Source organism: Drosophila arizonae, chromosome X (genome assembly GCF_054131065.1).
Source record: "Drosophila arizonae isolate 15081-1271.41 chromosome X, UAZ_ARI_1.0, whole genome shotgun sequence".
NCBI classification, from domain to species: domain Eukaryota; kingdom Metazoa; phylum Arthropoda; class Insecta; order Diptera; family Drosophilidae; genus Drosophila; species Drosophila arizonae.
Window position 1 is genome coordinate 35,085,392 of NC_142927.1, and position 23,678 is coordinate 35,109,069.

The 23,678-nt window shown below is 43.3% G+C and overlaps 1 protein-coding gene and 1 long non-coding RNA gene across 2 annotated transcripts; one reads left to right on the top strand and one right to left on the bottom strand.

Moving 5' to 3' along the window:
- Positions 1-13,050: 13,050 nt before the first annotated feature.
- On the top strand, positions 13,051-14,729 carry LOC149268267 (uncharacterized). Its single transcript, XM_089473205.1, has 2 exons — positions 13,051-14,492; positions 14,548-14,729. The coding sequence occupies exons 1-2, from the start codon at positions 13,392-13,394 to the stop codon at positions 14,557-14,559; spliced, it is 1,113 nt and encodes a 370-aa protein (XP_089329331.1). The 5' UTR covers positions 13,051-13,391; the 3' UTR covers positions 14,560-14,729.
- A 5,676-nt stretch (positions 14,730-20,405) lies between these two features.
- Positions 20,406-21,780, bottom strand: LOC149268268 (uncharacterized). Its single transcript, XR_016270865.1, has 3 exons — positions 20,948-21,780; positions 20,728-20,878; positions 20,406-20,664 (listed from the first exon to the last, which is right to left on the bottom strand). It is a non-coding gene; the product is annotated as an uncharacterized LOC149268268 (long non-coding RNA).
- Positions 21,781-23,678: the final 1,898 nt, after the last annotated feature.

A 23,678-nucleotide genomic window follows, 5' to 3' on the forward strand; every position in this document is an offset into this window, starting at 1 on the left:
ATATTCCAAGGCGGGTGCCTCTCTGGTGGCGGTGAGAGCGCTGGAGTCCGACGCTCAATACTCATCTCGCCTCCATTGCCGGACCCCTTCGACTTTTCGTCCCTCCGGCTCCCAGTCACGCTGCTCGCCGTCGGTACGCTAAGCCTCAGCGGCGCCGTCGAACTAGAACCACTCTCCTGGATCTTTCGCAGATCGGGCTCTGACTTTTGGTATGCGCGGCTGCCCATGATCGACATCGCACCTCCCGAAGAGAATCGTGCCTCCCATTCGGTCAGTCGCCCTTTGACCTCCGCCGAATAGCTACCGCCCTGGATGTAGGACGACAATATCTTCCTTAAATCCTCCACGCGGCCCTCGTCGTCCAGGCCGAGATCTCGTGCAACCGCTATCAATTCTTCTTTGCAGCGCTGGTAAACCCAGCCGACGTTCAGTCCCGAACTGTGGGATGCCGCTCCTTCCATCCTTGATGCCTGGGTGCTCTGTGTTACTTTGATTACTTATACTAACGATCTCCAGTCGTTTAGCTCTTCTTTTCTCTTCTTTTCTTTTTTTTTTTTTTTTTATTTATTTTTTTCCCTTTTTTTTCCTTCCTTTTTTTTTTTTTTACTCTTAATTTATTATTATATATATATATATATATTTATTTTTTTCTCTTTTTTTTTTTTTTTTTTACTCTTTATTTATTATTATATATTTATTTTTTCCCAAATTTTCTTATCTTATACAATTCTGTTTGCTTTTACTGTCTTAATCTATCTTATATTACACTTATTCTAGTTTTGGTTTACTTTTCTTTATTCGTCTTAACCTATTTCGTTCTCTTTAGTTTTATTCTCTTTTTTCTCTTAATCTCTTTTTTTTTTCTATCTTGCTTTATTTCGTTATCTTTATTTCTCTTAGTATTTTGTTTTATTTCGTTCTCTTTATTCTTTCTTAATCTAGTTTAGACTATTTTACTTTGTTTCATTTCTCTTTTTTTTCTTTCAGTTTTACTTCTTAATTGACCTTATTCCCCTTCCCTTTTTCACTTTCCGTTCGCTCATCCAACTCAACTTTATCCCTTTATCCTAGTTTGTTCGCTTCAACTTGCTTTGCTTTCACTACCGTTCACTTGACTTACTCCTCTTCTCTTTACTCTAGTTACTTTACTTGACTTTCCCGTCTCTACTTATTCCACCTTATTTTATCTCTTTACTCTTGTCTTTATTACTCCGCTTTTATTCTGTTTCACTCCGCTTCAGCTCTCCTTGCTGCATTTTCTCTTCACTTTATCTCATGTCGCCCCACTTCATCTTCACTTGACTTGGCTTCGCTTTATCTTCTTTGCTTTTCCTTCGCTTCACTTTATCCTGCTTAACCTTGCTATGCCCCGCTTCGCTCCGTTCCAGTGCGTTTTTATTTTATTTTATTTTATTTTATGTTATTTTTTTTATTTTATTTTATTTTATTTTATTTTATTTTATTTTATTTTCTTTTCTTTTCTTTTCTTTTCTTTTCTTTTCTTTTCTATTCTTTTCTTTTCTTTTCTTTTCTTTTATTTTATTTTCACTGGTCTCGGCCCACTGTCCACTCTCACGATCAAAATCGCCTTGTGTCATATGCGCATCAGAAAAGTCGCCTAGTGTCACATGCGCATAATTTCACACATACACGCAACCGCATGCGCAAGCATACCGAAAAAAAAATCGCCCAGTGTCATATGCGCATCAGAAAAATCGCCTAGTGTCACATGCGCATAATTTCACACATACACGCAACCGCATGCGCAAGCATACCAAAAAAAAAACGCCCAGTGTCATATGCGCAAGTGTGCACATGAGTGAATGTAAGAATTAGCAGGGGAGAGAGCAAAAAATGAAACAGTATATATGTATGTACGCATAGACGAGTGCGCGTATGTATATATATATACATATATATATGTGTTTGTGCGACAATTAGTTAAGAAAGGGTGAGCGGCGGAGTGTATATACCTATGACTATGCGCGTTTTCTTGACTGTTTTTTTTTCTTTTTCTCTTTGTCCTCTGTTACTTACTTTTGATGTGTGCATACATATATACACACTCTACTCTTACCACTTCTCGTTGCTGCATTTCGGCGACGTTCGCTACGCTGCCCCCGCGCGTGCACATGCTTATGCACATGCGTTTTCGGTTTTACGCTTCTGCGTAATATTTTCGCACGCACTGTACTTTTCGGCGCCGCAACGGCTTTCTAGTCCCGTTTTTCACTCGACGCTTCCCGAAATTTCTGACCCCCCGACCCCGCGGCCGTCGTAGGGTGTCTTCACTTTTTAATTTTCGCACTTTACCATGAATGTTCTTGCCTTTTGCTGCTTTATGCGCACACTGCCTATATTCAAATCAACCACCAAATAACTACACAATCGTCTCTATTGCCCGTCACCTCTATTTGGGTATGCCGGCGGGTTTTTACGCCGCCCGTATACCACACTCTCTCTAGCCCCGCGTCCCTGCTCGGGCGCCACTTGTAAGGTTACATTACTTTCCAGCCGGGGTCAGAGTCTCAGTCTGCCCAGGGCCATAACTCACAAGAAATTTGTAAGTAGTTACGGGACTCTACGTGGTTAGAGAAACAGGAGAGGGTGGGGGAGTTATCATGTATTAAACGGCCACGCAGCCTGAACTCGCCGACCACGCCTACACGTTCGCACGTGGGAAGGCTGCAGCGATCGAGTGGCGCGATCAAGCGCACTCTAGATTGCTGGGGTCGGGGCTGCAAAGGCGTATTGCGGGGTATTAGTGGGGCTACTACGATTGGTAGACCGCGGATCGAGGAACGGCCAGCGTTGCTGTCGACGTTCGCTCAAGACCACGCGGTTTTTGCATGCCAGAGTTTTGACCGTCTGGCGAACGGGATTTACCCTCGTTCTAACTACCTGTTAGTATGGTTATAATTGTTAGTGAATTATTGTTAGCAGACTAACTACAAATAAACGCGCAACTGTTTCTATATACTTTTCTTATTTTTATTTTATATATTACCTTACACCTTCTACCCTTTGCCTATCGGTTCTCTATTTTCCTTTTTATTTTTTTTTCTCCGACTGCTCAAATCGAGAGCTAAAACCAACTGCTCAAACCGAGAGCTAAAAATCGACTGCCCAAACCGAGAGCTAAAAACTGACTGAAATCTGCGTGCAGCTTTCAAGCTTCTCCTCCCGCTCTGCAGATTTCACCACGCGACCAGCAATGCAATCCACCACCGCGAGCTTTCAAACTGCACGGTTGCATTGCTGATCGCGTGCCCGCCCACTAATTTGAATTTTGCTTACTGTCTAGAGTTAATAGCTATGGCACCTATATCTACTTAACTATCTTACGAACTAACGCTTAGTCTGCTTACTATCTACCTTACCATCTACCAAAAATATACAGCAACTACAAGATGTAAACTTAATGGCTACAAAAATCAATCTAATCCAACTTAATCGCTACGAGTATAATGCAAATTCAACAACTATAAAGATCAATCAAAGCAATTCAATTCAATTCACTAACTTAGTCGCTACAAATATAATATAACTTAACGACTATAATTCTCTTCAATTCAATTCATTAACTTACTTGCTACAAATATCATATAACTTAACAACTATGATTCAACATGTAAGGTGGGCAAAAAGGCCACCTTACAAGTATAAAACCCCATATGACTTGTGCGAATATTTAAAGATAGACAATATGACGTCTACTGCACAAAACCACCAGACAGATTCATAAATATATATATTTAAAGATATATATATATATATATATATATATATATATATATATATATATATTGTAACGAACCTTCGGTTTATCCCGAGTCTAAGCTGGGCTAGTTTCAGCTGACTGTGGATTCGTTGTCAACAAATTTATTTGTTGAAGCCCCTGCGATAATTAATTAGTCTTGTGGTTTAGGTTTGATAGCGCAATGGTTTATTTTCTTAAATAAATATGCAATGTACACGTCACTTATGTCAATGTATGCTGGCTCGCTGGTTTGCTTAGCGACGCACACCTACTGAGCGCTTGTTCAACGCACTCCGGCTGGGAGAGTGTTGTGCTAAACACGCTAGCTCACCGTAAGGATTTGAGAAACGCCAGGATCTGGATCTGTAAACTCTGGCGGTTCGCCAGCTATGCAGATCTCTCCTACTATCTCGCTCACTCACAGCACAACACTAGCTTCGTTGACTCACAAGCACTTCTCTTACGCACGGCTAAGCGAACTCACCCAGGTGTGCAGGCCTCGCTTCCGTTGCTGATATGCACCGATGTCCTGATCGGCGCCTGCTGATGATCTGCAAGGATTCCCACTGGATGTCCTTGTAGTTCCCACGATGTCCTTGCTGTTCCCACGATGTCCTGGGAGTCCTGTTTGCTACTCGCGTTGACTTGATTTCGACACTTTCTTCACTTTCACTTGGTATAAATTTCGACGGCAACACTCTCTCGTATCGTTTTCGACTCTTTTTTTTCCCCCTTTTTTCTCCGCGTATGGAGCCGCTGGTGGCCTTTTATACCCCAGCCACAGGCCCTGCCTCATGTGGTAACGGGGCCTGTTCGGCTCTGGAGCGGGGCCTTCCTGCTGCTCGTGCCCATAAAAACGGTAAAGTGGCGTGATCTGGGTGGCGCCACTTTCCCGCCAAATTGCGTGGCAGCCTCCCATTGGCCGAAGTACCGTTGTTGCCATGCGAGTGAAAACGTTCACTGCTATCACCCGGCCCGAACGGCACCTCGACTAACGGTCACCGATGATCGTCGTGCGTGCGACGCGAACCCATTGCTGAATCTGTAGGAGCGAAAGAGACCGCCTCTAACAGGACTTTGACCCCCTTTCCAGTGCGAGGGTCGCTCCTACAGTATTCGGGTCGCTGTGTGGAGCAATATGTATATGCACGTATATGCATATAAACGCACAGCAAATACGTACGTTCATATACACTCATACGTGCATACCTATATTGCTCCTCACACTCCCCTCTTCCTTCGGGAAAACACGAGACCATCGTGTTTGAATTTGGCGCCCGCCTCCGCTGCGTTGCTCCGTTTTGCGTCGCTCCATCCCTCGATGCTCCATTCTGCGCTGATCGCTGCTGTTAACGCTCTGTTAACGTTATCAGCTGCATTTTCCCCTTACCGCTGGCAATGCTGCATTCTGCCGGTAAGTGAATGGGGTTAATATTTTTATGTCTCAATCACATTTTTAATAAAAATATTGTTTTCAGGCTGGGCATCTTTTCCTTTATGCCCCTTGACTTGATGGCCTGCCGCTGCCAATGCCCACGCCGGGCGCTGCTGCAAAACTCGCCTCTCGGTTTTGCAGCCCCCGGTGGCATTGGCGCACGTGCGCACGGCAATGGCCATTTCGCCCATTTGGCGCATGCTGTCCCTCGCCGTTGGAGACATCTCTCTTCTGATCCCTGCTGCTTCTTGGGCCCTTGGGGATGCTCCGGTGGGGCATCGCAGTCAATACATGCACTGCTGCCATGAGATCGGGCCACAGACGTCGTTCGCAAATGGACACCGGTGTCAGATCTTTGGTGTCGGTGCGCTTGTTGGCCACTCCTCTTTCGCGCACAGCTCCAGCGGAGTCGCTGGCCAGTGCGCGAGGATTCGGTTGCCAAGCTTTACCGACACCTGGCGATCCATGACCGGTGGAGCCATTCGCGTGGCAGGCGTCTGTAGTCACACTCTCACAGCAAACAGCCACATCTCCGACTGTATGCCCGCGTGCAATATGGGCCGCCGCTGCCTCCGCCCACGCCGGACGCTCCTGCACAACTCACCTGTTGGTTCTGCGGTCTCCGGTGGCTTTGGCACTCGTGCAGCGGCCATCTGCCTCACCATATCCCTCGTCGACCTCTCTGCTGCTGGCGAAGGCTCGTCGCTGATCTCCGTCTGTGGCTGGAACTCCGTGGTGGGTGCATTCAAATTATGGATTGTTTGTTTGAAAGCTGGCCACATCGATGTCGTTCGCAACTGTCATCGGCGCCGAATTTTGACGCCGACTGGCATTTTGTGGCACACTCCTCATTCGCGCACAGCTCCAGCGAAATCGCTGGCCAGTGCGCGAGGATTCGGCCAACAAAACGCGTCTACGCCTCAGTACGGCAACCGGAAGAACAGTCGCGTGGCAGGCATCAATGGTGAACCAACCCCAATGGGCAACCCAAAATGCCTGCATGCTCCTCGACTTCTCCTGGAACACTTCACTCGACACACTGCACTCGAGCGCCGTCGGTCCACTCTGGTAACTCATCCACAAGAAGCCCGGCCCGATGCCAACATGCCCATTTATACCCTCTGCTGCCACGTCGCCGGCTGCGTAGGCGGCAGCATATAACGGGACCTGTGTCCTCTGTTCAGCCCACTCTAGCTTTCCCTGCCTTATGGCTGAATTCCAGGCAGGCTACGGTATCGCCTTGATACCGTTTTCCCAACTCTCACTTACACATGCATACATAGCCCTTCGGTGGCCGAACAACCAAATGCACGCTCTTCTTCTGTGTTGCATTGTTGGTGGCCGTTTTATGTATCTCTTCGGTAGTGATTGTTTTATATGTCGCTGTGTGTTTTGTTGTTGGTTGTTTTAGTTGTATCTGTACATTTTGTTGTTGGCGGTTTTAGATGTCGCTCGCTTTGACATCTTCGTGCGCAAGCGATCGCTGGGCAGCCGACGTAGGCCCTTGACCCTTGCCTACGCTCGCTTGCTCTCGCTTCGCTGTGTGTGTGTCTGCAGCAATTCTTTTGCCTGGAATGCGTGCGGATTGTTGTTGTTTTTCCGCTTTTCGCTTTCGCTAGACAAATACATAATTTCAGCTGCGCGCGTTGTTGTTGCGCGTGTACCGTATATGAGTGCTGCTTGCGCATGCACTGCTTTGTTGTTGTATCTATGTATTGCGCATGCACCGACAGCTAAGTTTTTGGGTGCAGTACTGTACACTGCTTGCTGTCGTGCGCGCGCAGTTCAAACCAATTATTGTTGCGCACCCACATACCGTAATTTTCCTGGTGGCAACTGTAGTTTTCCAGTTACAGATGCGTTTCGCAACCGAAATTATGCATTTTTGAGCAAAATTTTGTCGTCTATATTTTTTCCTTCTTCTTTTTTTTTTTTTTTTTGATAAGAAGCAATACACTTCGCTGTGTATTCACTCCCTTTTTTTTTGGAAAAAAAAAAAACAAAACAGCTCTATTTCTCACCCGTGTCTCCTCTCCACGGCTTGAGATCCGCCACATGCGCCGTCCTGGTCCGTTTCTCTGCCTCCGACCTGATCCGGCAGATGACTGGAGACACAAAACTGGCCACTATATATGGCCCTCCATAGCGTGGCGCCAGTTTTGCTGCGAATCCCTCTGCGGCATTAGACAAGTGGCGTTCCTTTGCCCACACCTTGTCACCTACGGCCGGCTTCCACTGCCGCCTCCGTAGGTTGTAATGCCGCGCCTGATCCTGTCCAGCTCTCTCCAGGTTCTGACGCACGATCTCAAACACTTCGCGCATCTTGCTGGCTCTCTCGACTGGGGTCTGTGCCTCCTGGCCTGTGCCGATAGTTTGCGCATCGAACAGCGATTTGGGCAGCCTTGGCTCTCGCCCTTGCGTGATGAAGGCGGCCGAATATCTTGTGGATGCTGACACGCTGCTGTTGACCGCCAACGTCAACTCCGGCAATGCGTCGTCCCAGCATCTCTGGTCATCTCCAGCGAACTGCGCAATCATCGTCTTCACAGTTCTATTTGCCCTCTCAGTGGGATTCTCTTGAGGCGTGTATGGCGCTGTCAACTGGTGACGCACCCCAAGCTCCTCCAGAAACGCCTTGAATGCCCGACTGGTGAATTGGGTGCCATTGTCAGTAATGAGCACCTTCGGCGTGCCAAACCGCGCCAAGATCCGCTCTCGAAATGCCTTCTGGAGAGCTGTGCTATTCGCACTCCGCAGCGGCACCATCTCCGTCCATTTCGAGAAGCGGTCTATGAAAACCAAAAGCATAATGTTACCATGCTTTGATCTCGGCAGTGGGCCAACAAAATCGGCACAAACTGTTGCCCATGGCTCCTCGGGCACCTGCGTCAGCATTTGCCCAGCAGCTTGCAGCTGACTGGGTTTATATCGCTGACACACTTCGCAGCGCTGTACGTATTTTCTTACATCCCGGTACATACCTGGCCAGTAATACCGCGCTGCCACCCGAGCGATAGTTTTTCGGCTCCCAAGGTGGCCAGCGGTGGCTGTGTCGTGGTTCTCCTCCAGCACTTGTTTGCGCCGGTCCGCCGGCACGCACAACTTCCATGCAGCCACATCCTCGTGGCCGGCTTGGTGAGGGATGTGCCGATATAAGTTTCCAGATTCTTCCATATAGTCTGGAAACTTATGTGGCGCCTTCTTTATGTCCTGTCGAAGCTTGGTGAGCCAGCGACATCCTGTCCCAGCTGGCATGTCCTTGCTCTTGACCAGACGGCACGCCTCCTCTCCCAGAGGCTGGCGTGAGAGCGCATCGGCTACCACGTTCTGCTTGCCCTTCCTGTAGCGAATCTCGAAGTCGTATTGCTGCAGCTCCAGTGCCCATCTGGCAATCCTTCCTGTTGGGCTCTCAATGGAATTGAGCCACTTCAGCGCCATATGGTCAGTGACCACTACGAATTTGTAGCCTTCCAGGTATGGCCTGAGCTTTCGTATGCCCCAGATTATAGCCAGACACTCTTTCTCAGTAGCTGAATAGTTCTTTTCAGCACTGTTCAGTGTCCGGCTGGCATACGAAATGACGCACTCTCCGTCCTGGGCACGCCAGCACCGGTGACTCCGTCAGTTTGGCCTTCACTGTCTCGAACGCTCTCTGCCGCTCCTCAGTCCACTCCCACTTCGTGCCCTTTTTGAGCAGTGCGTTTAGCGGATGCACTGTGGCTGCAAAATCTGGCACAAAGCGGCGGTACCATGAAGCCACGCCCACGTATTGACGTAACTCTTTTACGTTTGTGGGTGGCTTCAGCTCAGCGATAGCGGCCACTTTCTCTGGATCTGTAGAAATGCCATCCTCCGTGACTTTGTGACCCAGATATTTCAGCTCCTTCTTGAAAAAATCGCACTTGTCGAAGTTGATTTTCAAGTTGGCTGCCCGCAGTCGCCGGAACACCTCTCGTAGGTTGTTCATATGCTCCTGTCGCGTTCGGCCGATGACGATGATGTCGTCCAGGTAGGCAAAGGCATGGGGCATCATTTCTGGGCCGATCACTTGGTCCAGCGCTCGCTGAAATGTCGCCGGTGCAGAATGGAGTCCAAACGGCATCACCTTCCACTGATAGAGCCCCTTTCCTGGCACCGTGAATGCTGTCAGTGGTCTGCTGGCCTTCTCCATCGGTATCTGCCAATACCCATCCTTCAAATCCAGGCTGCTGATGTAGCGCGCCTCTCGCAGCTGATCCAGAATGTGATGCACACGCGGCAAAGGGTATGCATCTTTGATGGATCTGCTGTTTAGCTGTCGAAAATCCACACATAGCCGCCACTTCCCATTCTTCTTACGAACCATGACAATCGGCGCGCTATGTGGGCTCTTCGAGGGCTCGATGCAGCCTTTGGCCAGCAGCTCATCCACCTGCATGTTGATCTCCGCCTACATTTTTGGATTTTTGGGGAAGTAGCGCTGCTTTATGGGGCTATTATCCTGCATCCTTATCCGGTGCTCCGTGATCCTGGTGGTGCCCTTCACATGCTGGAACTTCTCCAGCTCATGCCTCAGGAAAGCATCCACCTCTGGGTCATTGTGCATAGGCGTTGGCTGTTCCATGTTCGCCTCCATCGGCGTCGCTGGGTTCGCCTCCACGTTGGCCACAACCACGGATAGCTTCTCCTCCAGCTGTCGGCTCGACTGTGGGATTCTTGGCTCGACCTTCAATGTCAAGCCACCGCACTCCAGTGTGGTGCCCATGCTGGCCGAGAAATCCCAGCCCAGCACTAGATCTTCGATCACTCCTGGCAGAATCAGCAACGGAATCTGTATTTGCTGATTCCCCAGGCTGATCGTCGCCTCCAGTTGCGAGTCCACCTGACTGCAACTGCCGTCCGCTAAGCGTATGCGCCGCCGTGTAGCACGCACCACGCCCACTCCTCTGAGCTCGTCAGCAAGCTTTTCGCTGATAAAGCTGCTTGTGGCTCCCGTGTCGATCGTAGCTCTTTGTTGAGTGGCTCCAATGGTCACGATCGCCGACATCTGGCTGCCTTCATCCTGGAGACGGCCCACTAGTGCCTGGGGGCTCCTGACCGCTGCTCCCGCTCGCCCCTGGATGGCGGGTGTCGCTTCTCGTTTCCCGACTGGCAACAGGCAAACGTTCTCACTCCAATATGCCCGCACTGCCAGCTCCAATACAGCCCGCAACCTCTCGCGGTTCTTCTCCAGCTCCTCGAACTCATCTGCCAGGTGCATCAATTCCACTAGATTGTGGAATTGATACGGCCTGGCGTAAGCGCGCAGATCGGGCAGGCTGTTATTGTATATTAGCTTCATTTCGCGGTCTGCTCCATAGCGCAGAGGCCGCATGAGAGTCTGCATCTCCACCATGTAGACTTTGAAGCACTCATCTACCATCTGCCTCCGGCATTTGACGTCATCCTCCAGCTTCTCCAGATAGCCTCTAAGCAGGAAAAACTCCTGGAAGCTGCGCAGGAATGTCGCCCACGCCGTCCAGTGCCGATTGTTGGCCACGTACCATTTCAAGGCCATGCCCTTCAGCAGCTCTGGCATCGCCCTTGGGATCATATCTAGATCCAGACCATATGTGTCCGCCGACCACTCCACCTGCTCCAAGAACTCCAAAGGCTTTGTGGTACCATCAAAACGGAAGCTCCACTCCCGCACTTGTTTGGCCACCTTTGGATATTCCTGAGCGGTGTCGTGTCCTCGTGGCCTGATTTCCGGTTGCGGGGTGGATGTGGCCCTCATCTCACTTTGACGCGTATTTTGGAGTCGCGCCGTCGTCGGGCCTCGTCGTCCCCGACGGCGGTCGTTGCCTCATCTCTGAGCGAGGCACGGCGTCCATGCAGTCGCCCCAGTTCGGCGATCCTCAACCCACTCGCCGAACTGTCTCCGCATGACGTCCAGTGTGCCTGACAAGCTCACTCCAAACTCCTCGCCGTAACGGAACACTTCATCCTTTTTAAGATTATACACCCACGCTCGCACCATGTTCACAAATATATACTAATTGACTCTTATCGCAGGGCCCCACGTTGGGCGCCAGTTGTAATGAACCTTCGGTTGATCCCGATTCTAAGCTGGGCTAGTTTCAGCTGACTGTGGATTCGTTGTCAACAAATTTATTTGTTGAAGCCCCTGCGATAATTAATTAGTCTTGTGGTTTAGGTTTGATAGCGCAATGGTATATTTTCTTAAATAAATATGCAATGTACCGTCACTTATGTCAATGTATGCTGGCTCGCTGGTTTGCTTAGCGACGCACACCTACTGAGCGCTTGTTCAACGCACTCCGGCTGGGAGAGTGTTGTGCTAAACACGCTAGCTCACCGTAAGGATTTGAGAAACGCCAGGATCTGGATCTGTAAACTCTGGCGGTTCGCCAGCTATGCAGATCTCTCCTACTATCTCGCTCACTCACAGCACAACACTAGCTTCGTTGACTCACAAGCACTTCTCTTACGCACGGCTAAGCGAACTCACCCAGGTGTGCAGGCCTCGCTTCCGTTGCTGATATGCACCGATGTCCTGATCGGCGCCTGCTGATGATCTGCAAGGATTCCCACTGGATGTCCTTGTAGTTCCCACGATGTCCTTGCTGTTCTCTTTTTTTTTCCCCTTTTTTCTCCTCGTATGGAGCCGCTGGTGGCCTTTTATACCCCAGCCACAGGCCCTGCCTCGTGTGGTAACGGGGCCTGTTCGGCTCTGGAGCGGGGCCTTCCTGCTGCTCGTGCCCATAAAAACGGTAAAGTGGCGTGATCTGGGTGACGCCACTTTCCCGTCAAATTGCGTGGCAGCCTCCCATTGGCCGAAGTACCGTTGTTGCCATGCGAGTGAAAACGTTCACTGCTATCACCCGGCCCGAACGGCACCTCGACTAACGGTCACCGATGATCGTCGTGCGTGCGACGCGAACCCATTGCTGAATCTGTAGGAGCGAAAGAGCCCGCCTCTAACAGGACTTTGACCCACTTTCCAGTGCATACATGAGTACACCTTCAGTCGGGCGGGATACGGGTCTGTTATCGACATTACTTTTGTCACTTCATCCCTCTTTCGGGGAGCAACATGGAGCCATTGCGATAGCTATACAGGCAGCGATCATACGGCACTTCTGTTCACAATAGGTGAGCCACCTGCCAGGGCGTCAACATTGTGGAGGGAGTCGTATCGGCTAGATACTTTTGATCCCGCGGTCTTTTCAGAGGCCATTCAGTCTCTGGGTACAATTGCTAATGCTGAGGCCAGAGCGTGCCAAATAGAGAGTGCCTGCAATAGCAGCATGTTACGCCGCAAGCAGTTCACGTGACAACATGAGCCTACGTATTGGTGGAATACGCAAATAGGTGACATTCGTCGCAAATGCATCCAGGCGAGAAGAAGCTACCAACGGGCTCGCGGTAGGTCAACGTTTTTTGAGAAACAGTTAGCTTACCAGGCAGCTAGAAGACAGCTGAAGAAGGCCATTCGGGCAAGCAAAAGAGAATGTTTTTTTACAGTTGTGCGACTCAGCCGAATATGACCCTTGGGGCAGGGCATATAAGATAGTAGTTAAAAGACTATACGCAGGTAGAAAGGTGCAGCCTATGGATCGTCTGGAGCTTAAATCGATTGTGGAAACACTCTTTCCAGAAAGTTTAAGCTCCATTCACGCCCCTGAGTCCGAGTCTACTGATCAGGGCTCAACGAGCACTGAAATTGTTTTAGTTACAGAGGAAGAAATATCAGTAGTTCTCCGAGGTCTTAGAACCAACACAGCTCCAGGGACGGACGGGATCCCAAATCGTGCGCTAAAGCTAGCCCTCGCCTTGCACCCAAGTACGTTCGCCGAATTATTCAACGAATGCCTGATCCAAGAGACGTTCCCGGTGTAGCAGGCTACTAGCCTATGTATACTGTAGCTGGTTACTAGCCTATATTATATTAGATTTAAGTTAACAGCATTATGGTTAACCATCGATAGATACACATCTATCGATAGTTAACCATATCGGTGGCTGAGGAGGCTGTCGATATGCAACATGCCATTTTGAGTAATAGAAAGAGGAGGATCGATACATTTTAAGCTTGAATGTGAACAATAGCAGACGTGTGTATATCAAGAAATTAAGAAATAAAGAAATTAAATAAAAGGCCTACTACAACCTCAGAAGTGGGATAAAGTACACTAATTTTTCAAATTAAATAAAATGAATTTAAGCATAGACGAAGTATCTGTGGTGCAGTTAAAGAATTGGCTAGCTGCATTGGGATTGTCGACTCAAGGGTGCAAGACTGAACTTGTCGCTCGCCTCAATGGCGTGCCCTCAAATTTGCGCGGCAGCGCCCCCGAAATGCAACAGGAGGAAATAGACAGGAATGAAAATATTTTGCGAGAGCTAAGTGAGCAGATCGACGCAGCAAAGAAGCAGCTAAAAAATTTTCACACACGACAATTGGACAGAGACGGCAATAGCAAGCGTGCCGAAATTAGCGCAAATGGCGTCGGTGCAGAAGTTGAATACGAAGAACGCGCGACTGACGCGCGCCAAAAGGGCGCCGGTGAAAATTGTGTAATAAATACAACGCACAATGATGAAGTGATGTCAATGATGTTTAAATTAGCTAAAGAAATTATGGTGGAATTCACTGGGGAGGAGTCTATTAGCAACTGGATAGCGCAATTGAATAATGTATCTCAATTATATCAACTAACGGACGTGCAAAAAAAGTTGCTATGCATGGCCAAATTAAAGGGGAAAGCCATGCAATGGATACATGAGGATTCATCGAGGATTGTGCAGCCGTTGGGCACACTATTGGATGGATTGGCAGCAGCATTCGGAAGCAAGATATCCAAGGCCGAAATGCGTCGCAAGTTTGGGGCACGTATATGGAGTGTCGATGAGAAGTTTACTCAGTATTATGAAGAGAAAATACGTTTAGCAAGGGAAATTCGTTTAGATGTAGACGAGCTACTGGATGGTCTCATTGAAGGAATCCCAAATGCAGTTTTACGCGCGCAGGCCAGGATACAGTGCTTTGAAGACCCCAACAAATTGGTAAGGGCTTTTGCAGAGGTGCGTTTGCCACTGCAACGATCTACTGGAGGAAAAGGGACAACAGCAGTGGGACCAGGGCTCGATAATGCAATGAAGAGGATGCGTTGCTTCAATTGTAATTATAAGGGGCATTGGGCAAGAGATTGTCAGAAGCCCAAGAGGGAGAAGGGTACGTGCTACCACTGCGGCGCTAAGGATCATATGGTGGCACAATGCACGAAGAGGAAGGATGATATTGGAAACAATTTCGTAAGGTTAATCAGTATACATTTTAAGTCCAAAGATAAAGCCTCAATTATTGCAGAATGCCTCATAGATTCAGGAAGTCCTATTTCGTTTATTAAAAAATCGTGTGTCCCAGCTGGAATAAAACTTAAAGCACACGCAGAAAATTACTTTGGGCTAAATGAAAGCCAGTTAAATGTGATTGGAAAAACATTTGTTCATATTTTCAAGAAGTTTGAGAAAATAAATTTTTGGTTAATAGTTGTGCCTGATGAATCTATGAGGTCTGAAGTAATTTTGGGGAGAGATTTCATGGAAGCTTGCAATTTATATGTTGATCCAATCGCCTTGAGAATGATTTCAGTGGAAAGAGCAGCCGGCACGTTAGATAAATCGTTAGAAAATAAATCGTTAGAAAACACATTGTTAGGAAACACATCGTTAGATAAATCGTTAGAAAATACATTGTTAGGAAACACATCATTAGATAAATCGTTAGAAAATACATTCTTAGGAAACACATCGTTAGATAAATCGTTAGAAAATACATTCTTAGGAAACACATCATTAGATAAATCGTTAGAAAATACATTGTTAGGAAATACATTAGTAAATAAAGTGTTAGAAAATGAAGAATTAGGAAAGAAGTTTGTAAGTAAATTGTTATAAAATGAAGAAAGAGGAAAGAAGTTAGTAAGTAAATTGTTAGAAAATGAAGAATTAGGAAAGAAGTTAGTAAGTAAATTGTTAGAAAATGAAGAATTAGGAGAGAAGTTAGTAAGTAAATTGTTAGAAAATGAAGAATTAGGAAGGAAGTTAGTAAATAAAGTGTTAGGAAACAAAGACTTAGAAGAGAAATTGTTAGACAAATGGTCAAATAATAAAGAATTAGAAGAAAAATTATTAGACAAAGAAGAGAACGATAGGTCAAAAGAGTGTTTAGAAAAGTCAATGGAAATGAATAGCAAAAGCGTTTTTGACGATAATTTTGAAAACAGCATGCTTCAAATTAATGTGGTAGAAGGAAACAATGAAAAAGAGATATATATTATCGGTGAAAACATTAGTTATGATGTACGGAAAAAACTAATTAGATTGCTGAAAGTGGAATATGTAGATGCTGAAAGGCCAGTGAAACCTAAAAAGAAATGCGAAATGAATATAAGAATTGAGAAAGCAAAACCGTTTAGCTGTTCACCAAGAAGGTTATCATACACTGAAAAGGAAAAATTACAGATAATGTTAGACGAATACCTTAGAAATGGCATCATACAACCTAGTTGCTCAGAGTATGCTTCACCAATAGTATTAGTAAAGAAAAAAACAGGAGATTTAAGAATGTGCGTTGATTTTAGAAAACTCAACAAGATCATGATCAAAGACAATTATCCTTTGCCGTTGATTGATGATTTGTTAGACAGACTAGTGGGGAAGTCTATTTTCACGAAGCTTGACCTTAAGAATGGATATTTTCATGTTTTTGTAGAGAAAGAGTCCGTAAAATACACATCGTTTGTTACGCCGTTAGGACAGTTTGAGTTCTTGAGAATGCCTATGGGATTAAAAACAGCTCCGCAAATTTTTCAGAGGTTCGTTAATGATATATTTGCAGATTTAATAAAGGAAAGCAAGGTAATTGTATATATGGATGATATAATGATTGCCAGCAAAGATGTGTCCGAGCATCTTAAGATACTAGAAGAGGTTTTAAAACGATTAGTAGAGAACAAATTAGAGTTGAGGCTGGATAAATGCGAATTTTTGCAGAACAAGGTTAAATATTTAGGATTTGTAATATCAGAAGATGGCATTAAAGCAGATGATAAGGGATTAGAAGCGGTAAAGAATTTCCCAATACCTAATAAAGTTCAGGCGGTGCAAAGTTTTCTCGGGTTGTGCTCATATTTTAGAAGATTTATAAAAGACTTTTCAACTCTGGCAAAACCGTTGTATGACTTATTGCGGAAAGATAGAAAATTTCAATTTGAAGAAAAGGAACTAAATTGTTTTTTATTCTTGAAGGAGAAATTGTTAGAGGCACCAGTATTAGCGTTGTATAATCATAAAGATGACGTAGAATTGCATTGTGATGCCAGTGCAATGGGATTTGGAGCAGTGCTTTTACAAAAGAAAGAAGACGGAAAACTGCATCCTGTATTTTATTTTTCAAAGCGAACGACAGAAACGGAAGCAAAATATCATAGTTTCGAGCTGGAAACTTTAGCCATTATTAATGCACTTAGGAGATTTAGAATATATTTGCAAGGCAGAAAATTTAAAATAGTAACGGATTGTAATTCTTTAACTTTAACTTTGAATAAAATAGATCTTAACCCTAGAATTGCAAGATGGGCATTGGAAATGCAAGAATTTGATTATGAATTAGTGCACAGGGCTGGAAGTCAAATGCAGCATGTAGATGCATTAAGTAGATATAATAATACAATTATGGTAACAGAAGCAAATAGTTTTGAGACTAATTTAATTATTTGCCAGACAAAAGATGCAAAGTTACAAGAAATTAGAAAATTGTTAGAGAAACAAGAGCCTATATTATATTAGATTTAAGCACTAACCAGAGAGCACATAGATGAGACAACTAGTGTAAAGCGTTTTGCACACTTATTTTCGAGCGTAATCTCCCAGACACTTCGTATTTGCTCGGCTCTTCGCTTTTAGGGTTCAGGCTACGAAAATATGGGAGGTCAAAATCATTCGTCTTCATGCGCTCGACCGAGATGGTCGACTATTGAACAAAAGATCTCTATGCGCTGAATGTTTCCCTTGCTCTCTCTCTCTCACGATGCTCTCTGCTCTCTCAAATATGTATATGTATGTATGCATGTGAGCCTCACATTGTGAGCACAAGCAGCAGCTCACGAAAATTGAAATTTCTTCGCTGCGAGAACCCATGCCTTCCCTTCTGTGTGAAGAGTATACCGAGCTTTTCAAACCGTTTGTCATGCGTTTTCCTTATTATTTGTGGGAAGGGTATGACAGCGTTGGTGCGCATAATGAAAATGTTTTCGCGACGAGCATGCACACACACACTTACAGTATGCTACATGTACTATGAGCATTTGTATGCCTGTGTGTGAAGCTCTGGCTGCCTGTAGCAATATTTAGGAGATATAATTATACCCTGAACCTGAAAAAAGTTATTAAACAATTAAGTTCTCATAGTAAGCGCTCACTGCCGCCCATGCGTGTTTATGCTTGTGTATATGTATGTAAATGTTTGTGTATGTGTGTGTGTATGTGTATGTAATTGTTATACCCTGAACTCATTTTCAATGGGAAATCAGGGTATAATGGTTTTGTTGAAATGTATGTAACAGGCAGAAGGAGGCGTGGCAGACTCCACAAAGTATATATATTCTTGATCAGGGCGACGAGCTGAGTTGATTTGGCCCTGTCCGTCTGTCTGTCCGTCTGTCCTTCTGTACGTCTGTCCGTCTGTCCGTATGTATGAACGCGTCGATTTCAGAAGATATAAGAGCTAGAAACTTCAAATTTTTTTTTAAATGTCCATAATTCAAGTTTATCATTAAAAATCGATAACTCATCCCGATCTTCTTTTATCGATAAAAAACCTTATCGAAAACCAGTTATAAAATTATATCTTCTACACCTTTATTGCTAGAGTCTCCAAATTTTTAATGTATGCTTATATGCAATTTATACAATTTCGGTTTTTGTTAAAATTTACCCCCCACCCTTAAATTCACCCCCTCACCCTCACTTTTGTAAAAAGCGTATTTCAAATACTAGAGACTTGGGCTTTGGCAATTACATACATATCCATGTTATAATCATAATCTGAAAGTTTCATGAAGATCGTACGTCCACAAAAAAAGTTATTAAACAATTAAGTTCTCATAGTAAGCGCACACTGCAGCCCATGCGTGTTTATGCGTGGGTGCTTGTGTGTGTATGTGTTTGTGTATGTGTGTGTGTATGTGTGTGTGTGTATGCGTTTGTGTGTGTGTATGTGTGTGTGTGTATGCGTTTGAGTGTGTATGCGTGTGTGTGTGTGTATGTGTGTCTGTATGCGTGTGTGTGTATGTGTGCCTGTGTGTGCGTTTGTGTGTGTATGCATGTGTGAGTGTATGTGTGTCGCAGTTCGCAGTTCGTGTCGTGTTTCTTATGTAAGCTGAAAGACGCGAAAAATTATTGAAATATCTATTGCTCCAAGGGTTCAGGGGATCTCGTAGTCGAGCAGTCTCGACTAGAGCTTTCTTACTTGTTTGTGTATGTGTGTGTGTGTATGTATGCCTGTGTGTGCGTGCGTGCGTGTGTGTGTGTGTGTGCGTGCGTGTTTCTTGTGTAAGCTGAAAGACGCGAAAAATTATTGAAATAGCTATTACTCCAAGGGTTCAGGGGATCTCGTAGTCGAGTAGTCTCGACTAGAGCTTTCTTACTTGTTTACTATTTATATGTTTTTTTCGTTCCCAAAGAAAAAAGTTGCTGCTGTACGAAGACATTATTGGTTCACTGTACATACAGATCACCTTCACATAAAGACAACACTTGGTACATTTAAATAAAGAACAATAAAATAACCAACAATATCCTTTGGGGTTTTTATTATATTTATTTACAAAATCACCTTCGTGTTTAAATCCATATGTACGCACATTCATACATACATACATATAGTCCACTATTGGTCCCACATGTGCCAGTACTTAAAGATTATTAAATTTCAAGTTCACTGTGGCGACACATTTCCTTCATTCATTTGCAAGTCACTAAAATATAACACAATATTTTTTGTGTTCTTAACTACATATGTACATAACATCCGTACAATATCCTTTGTATTCATAATTACATATGTAAGTTACTTCCCCGGTGATTTACTTGCATTTGCATGTATGTACATATGTACATAAAAAAAAGATCTTCGTTCGTCCGACTTCTAATTTCTACCACTGACCAGAGAACACATAGACTAGACATGTAGTACAAAGTTTTTCAACACCGAAAAATCGGACTCCTAGGGCCTATCAATTTCGTATTTGCTCGGCTCTTCACTTTTTAGGTTCGGGCTACGAAAATATGCGAAAGTACAATCATTCCGCTTCATGCGCTCGACCGAGATGGTCAAATGTTGAATAAAAGATGCGTCTATGCTCAATTTTTGTTCTTGCTCTCTCGCTCTCTCTGCTCTCTGCTCTCTCAATATGTATATGCCCAGTGGCGGAAATGTTCATTATAACATCCATTACTCATGCATTACTTCGCGCCTGTGTGCATTCAATAACCGCTTACAAGCTGCCTTACTTTTTTACAGGCGGCAAGAGCTTCGCACACAGGCATACAAATGCTCATAGTACATGTAGCATCTGTAAGTGTGTGTGTGCGTGCTCGTCGTGAAAACATTTTCATTATGCGCACCAACACTTTCATACCCTTCCCACGAATCATAACGAAAACGCATGGCAAACGGTTTGAAAAGTTCGGTATACTCTTCACACAGAAGGGAAGGCATGGGTTCTCCCCAGTGGCGGAAATGTTCATTATAACATCCATTACTCGTGCATTACTTCGCGCCTGTGTGCATTCAATAACCGCTTACAAGCTGCCTTACTTTTTTAAGGAATGACCGCTTTTTCTCCCGGGTGCATGAAAATGTTGAATTTTGTAAAGTAGAAAGTAAGGCTGTGACGAAGTTGCCTTCGGCTCTCCATTACCCATGCGTATACTTTTTAAATATTGTAATGCAGAAATTCCGCAACCTGAAGAAAACGCATCATACAATTTCAAAATCGCTTATGGGTAAATAATGTACGTGCATTACAACACAATATACCTGTAACCCATTTTCCCACTATATAAAATGGCTTACTTCTTAATGTAAAGTAATTGGGGAAATAATTGATTACTAATTGAAAAATAGAAAGGCTTCAGTAATGCAGTATTTTTTGTGTAAATTTTTAAAAATTTTTATTTAATATTATTATTATTATTATTTATTATTTCTTAATATTTAAAACTTAAACTATGTCTTATTACTATTTTATTAAATCTATCTAAGCTATGTCTTATTATCTACTTTAATTTTGCAGTCAAATTTTTGTTTTGCCAGTCGACCTTTCTGGACTTTGAAGCAGTTGCGAATCGTCGCTATGTACGTCTTCTTCGGTTTTGTACCCTTCGGTACCCCCTATGTACCCCTCGGTTTTGATAGCATCTGTAAATTAAACATTATTAATTTTTGTTCATTCAAAATACATGTAAGATGATTTTTATATACCAGCAAGAGCATCGTTCAAATATTTGAACTCTTTAAATGGCTTTTTGCCGTTTAAGCCATCATAGTTAAGGTTTGGGATTATATCCTTGGATATAATGCTATCAAAATTTTTTGCCACATTTCCGTTAGCAATTTTTTGAAGAAGACGCACCTGTATATATAAATTAAAGAAGAAATCGTTAAGTTGAATTATATTACATAAAAGACATATGGTACTTACGAAAGTTTCTTTCTGCTCCTTTACCTGTTGGTCTACTTTTTCTAAGTCTCCCATAGTTAATATGGGAAACCAAATCGACTCGGAAGCAATGTCCTCATTAGTTAACTTTTTGAGGATAGTGAGCATTTCCAACTGCCTTTTTTCTATTCTCTCCAGCCTTTGTTTGATTTCCGCTATATCCTCCTTCTTGGAATTGCTATTCTCCTTGTCATCGGCAAACTCCGAAGAAGTAATATTGAAGCTTTGCTTAAACATATCTTAAACAAAAATTCATTAATTAATAATACTTATGTCTGCGAGTGTAAAATAGGAATAAAAACTAAATTTTCGTTATATGGCAAGCAAATGTATTTATAGCTTATTTTGCTAAGAGGAACAAGTTCTTCCTCTAGCAGTTTTGTACTTGTTTGAACAAGACCTATTGTTTTTGAATTTATGGGCTCAGTGTAAAAAGGCTGAGGATCCTCAAAGCGTCGACACTGAGCGAACTTTTCATTTTCTATTTCAACAAATTTAATTATGGAGGCCGGATAACATGGTGGGATGCAGCAATAATTATTGGGAGCTATAATTGAAAGAGTGAATTTTATAGAAATCCACTTCGTTATTTGACCATCCTTATTCCTATGGAATGAAGGACTGCATTTGACATTTTTACTTTTTTTAAATGAGTATTTATTATTAATTTGCTGCGGAATATTGATTGGACACTTAATAGATTTTTTGACTTCTTGCATAAAATTTTCAAATTTATATGCAGTTAAGTCTTGAATATATCCCATTTCTCGGACAGACTCACAAATATGCAATAAATTATGTACATTAAAAGAAACATTTTGATTGCCATATTTAAGAGCAAACGTGCTCACAAAGTATTCGAAAATTTTTTGGATTATATCTATATTAGTATTATATTCGGATTTTGTTAATAACAGCCTATAACCAGTGTGCAACAAAAGTAAATTATAATAATAATCTTCTGGTATTAAAAAGGAGAACTATTGATGTGTATAAAATAAACAGCCTAAATTCGGTAGCTTTCCACATTAATTCTTAATTCTTCAAGACTTCGGGGTTTTCTGTGGAACTCGGACGGAATAAAAGATGCTATAGAAAGGCTGCGTCTATTGATTTCTATTTTATTTTCACTGGAAAATTTGCAGTCTTTGACTGAATTATTGTAAATTAATTTTAAAATTTTTTTTGTAACCCCTAAGTCTATTAGATGCATTGCATCTAAAGGAAACTGTGTAATCATACCGATTCCAAGTTTCTCTAAAACCATTTCGTTTGAAAGGAAATAGTTTTTGTGATGATCAACATATTTCCTTGACGTGTAGTCACTGTCAGTTATTTTAACACCTCTGCTTGTAGAATATGCTATAAAATTTCCTATTCGAGTGCCTACTTGCGTGCATTTCATACATCCATTGAAGGATGAATGACCTTTTAACCCACATATAAATGCTTTAGCGGGGGCATCGCATATAAATGATTTGCATTTAACTTTAACTTTAGTCGTTCCTACCTTTATGCCGTATAACTCTATGCGTTGCAACTCCTGAGCAAAATCATTTAAAAAGACATTTGGATTAGCAGGTTTCTGATTTCCTACAAATGTTCCAATCATAAAAACTTCACTGTCTTCAACATTTGAGAAATGTCCTAATATTGGCCAAAGTCCCATGCGAGAACTTTTAAAAAGAGGCAGGCCGTCAATGCCAACATCCATTTCAAGATTTGGATATTGCTCAAAAATGTGCCTATTTGTTTTTACATAGTTCTCGATGCCTAGATGTAGATAGTTTCCCGGAGCTACAGTTCTTAAAACAGGTTTCTCTCGACGGTTAACTAAACAATCCACAGAGCCAGGAACATCGATTCCCGAACCGACCAAAATTTTCAAAAGGGCACGAACACAGCTTCTAGGTGGGCTGAACTTAATATACCAATCCCGAAGTTGCGTGCTGCTAAGCTTAATCTTTCACTATCGTCTTGCTGGCTCTTTTTCTTCAGGCAATGGGCCATGGGCAACATCTTCCAAACATGTCATCTTCATTTGCATTGCTAGAGCTACCTACACTATTTACCTCATCGACTACACATTAGACTTTCGCTCTTTTCGTTGCCTGAGCAATTAAGTAGGCCGTATGTTGGCGCTTACTTAATCCTCTTTTGGAAGGCATATTGCAAAGATAATTTTCACTTGCTGCACACAACTGGCGTTACTGCTTGCTTATGTATATGTATATATATTATATAGATATATATAATATATATAGATATAGATATATATATATATAGAGATATAGATACTATATATATATATATATATATACTCTATATATTATATATATAGATATATATATATATATAGATATATATCATATATGTTTATATATAATATAAATATGTATATATATATAATATAATAATAATATATTATATTATATACATTTATTTATTTATTGTATAAAATATTGTTAAAATTGGCTTGATTGCAAGTCTTTTAATTAATATATATGCATATAATTACATGCATATGTATTTACATATATATATGCGCGTATATTGCACGTGGTCATAAACGTTTGACCGTGAAATAATTGCTGGCAAATAAATAGCCAGAATTGCAATGTACAATGTATGTGTACACTTAATTCCGTACAATTACTATTAAAATTATTAATTGTAATGCAACAAGCCAATTTTACAAATATTTTAGTTTAAC

Excerpts from the sequence above, each read along its gene's own strand:
- LOC149268267 (XM_089473205.1), top strand. The coding sequence starts at position 13,392 with ATGAATTTAAGCATAGACGAAGTATCTGTGGTGCAGTTAAAGAATTGG.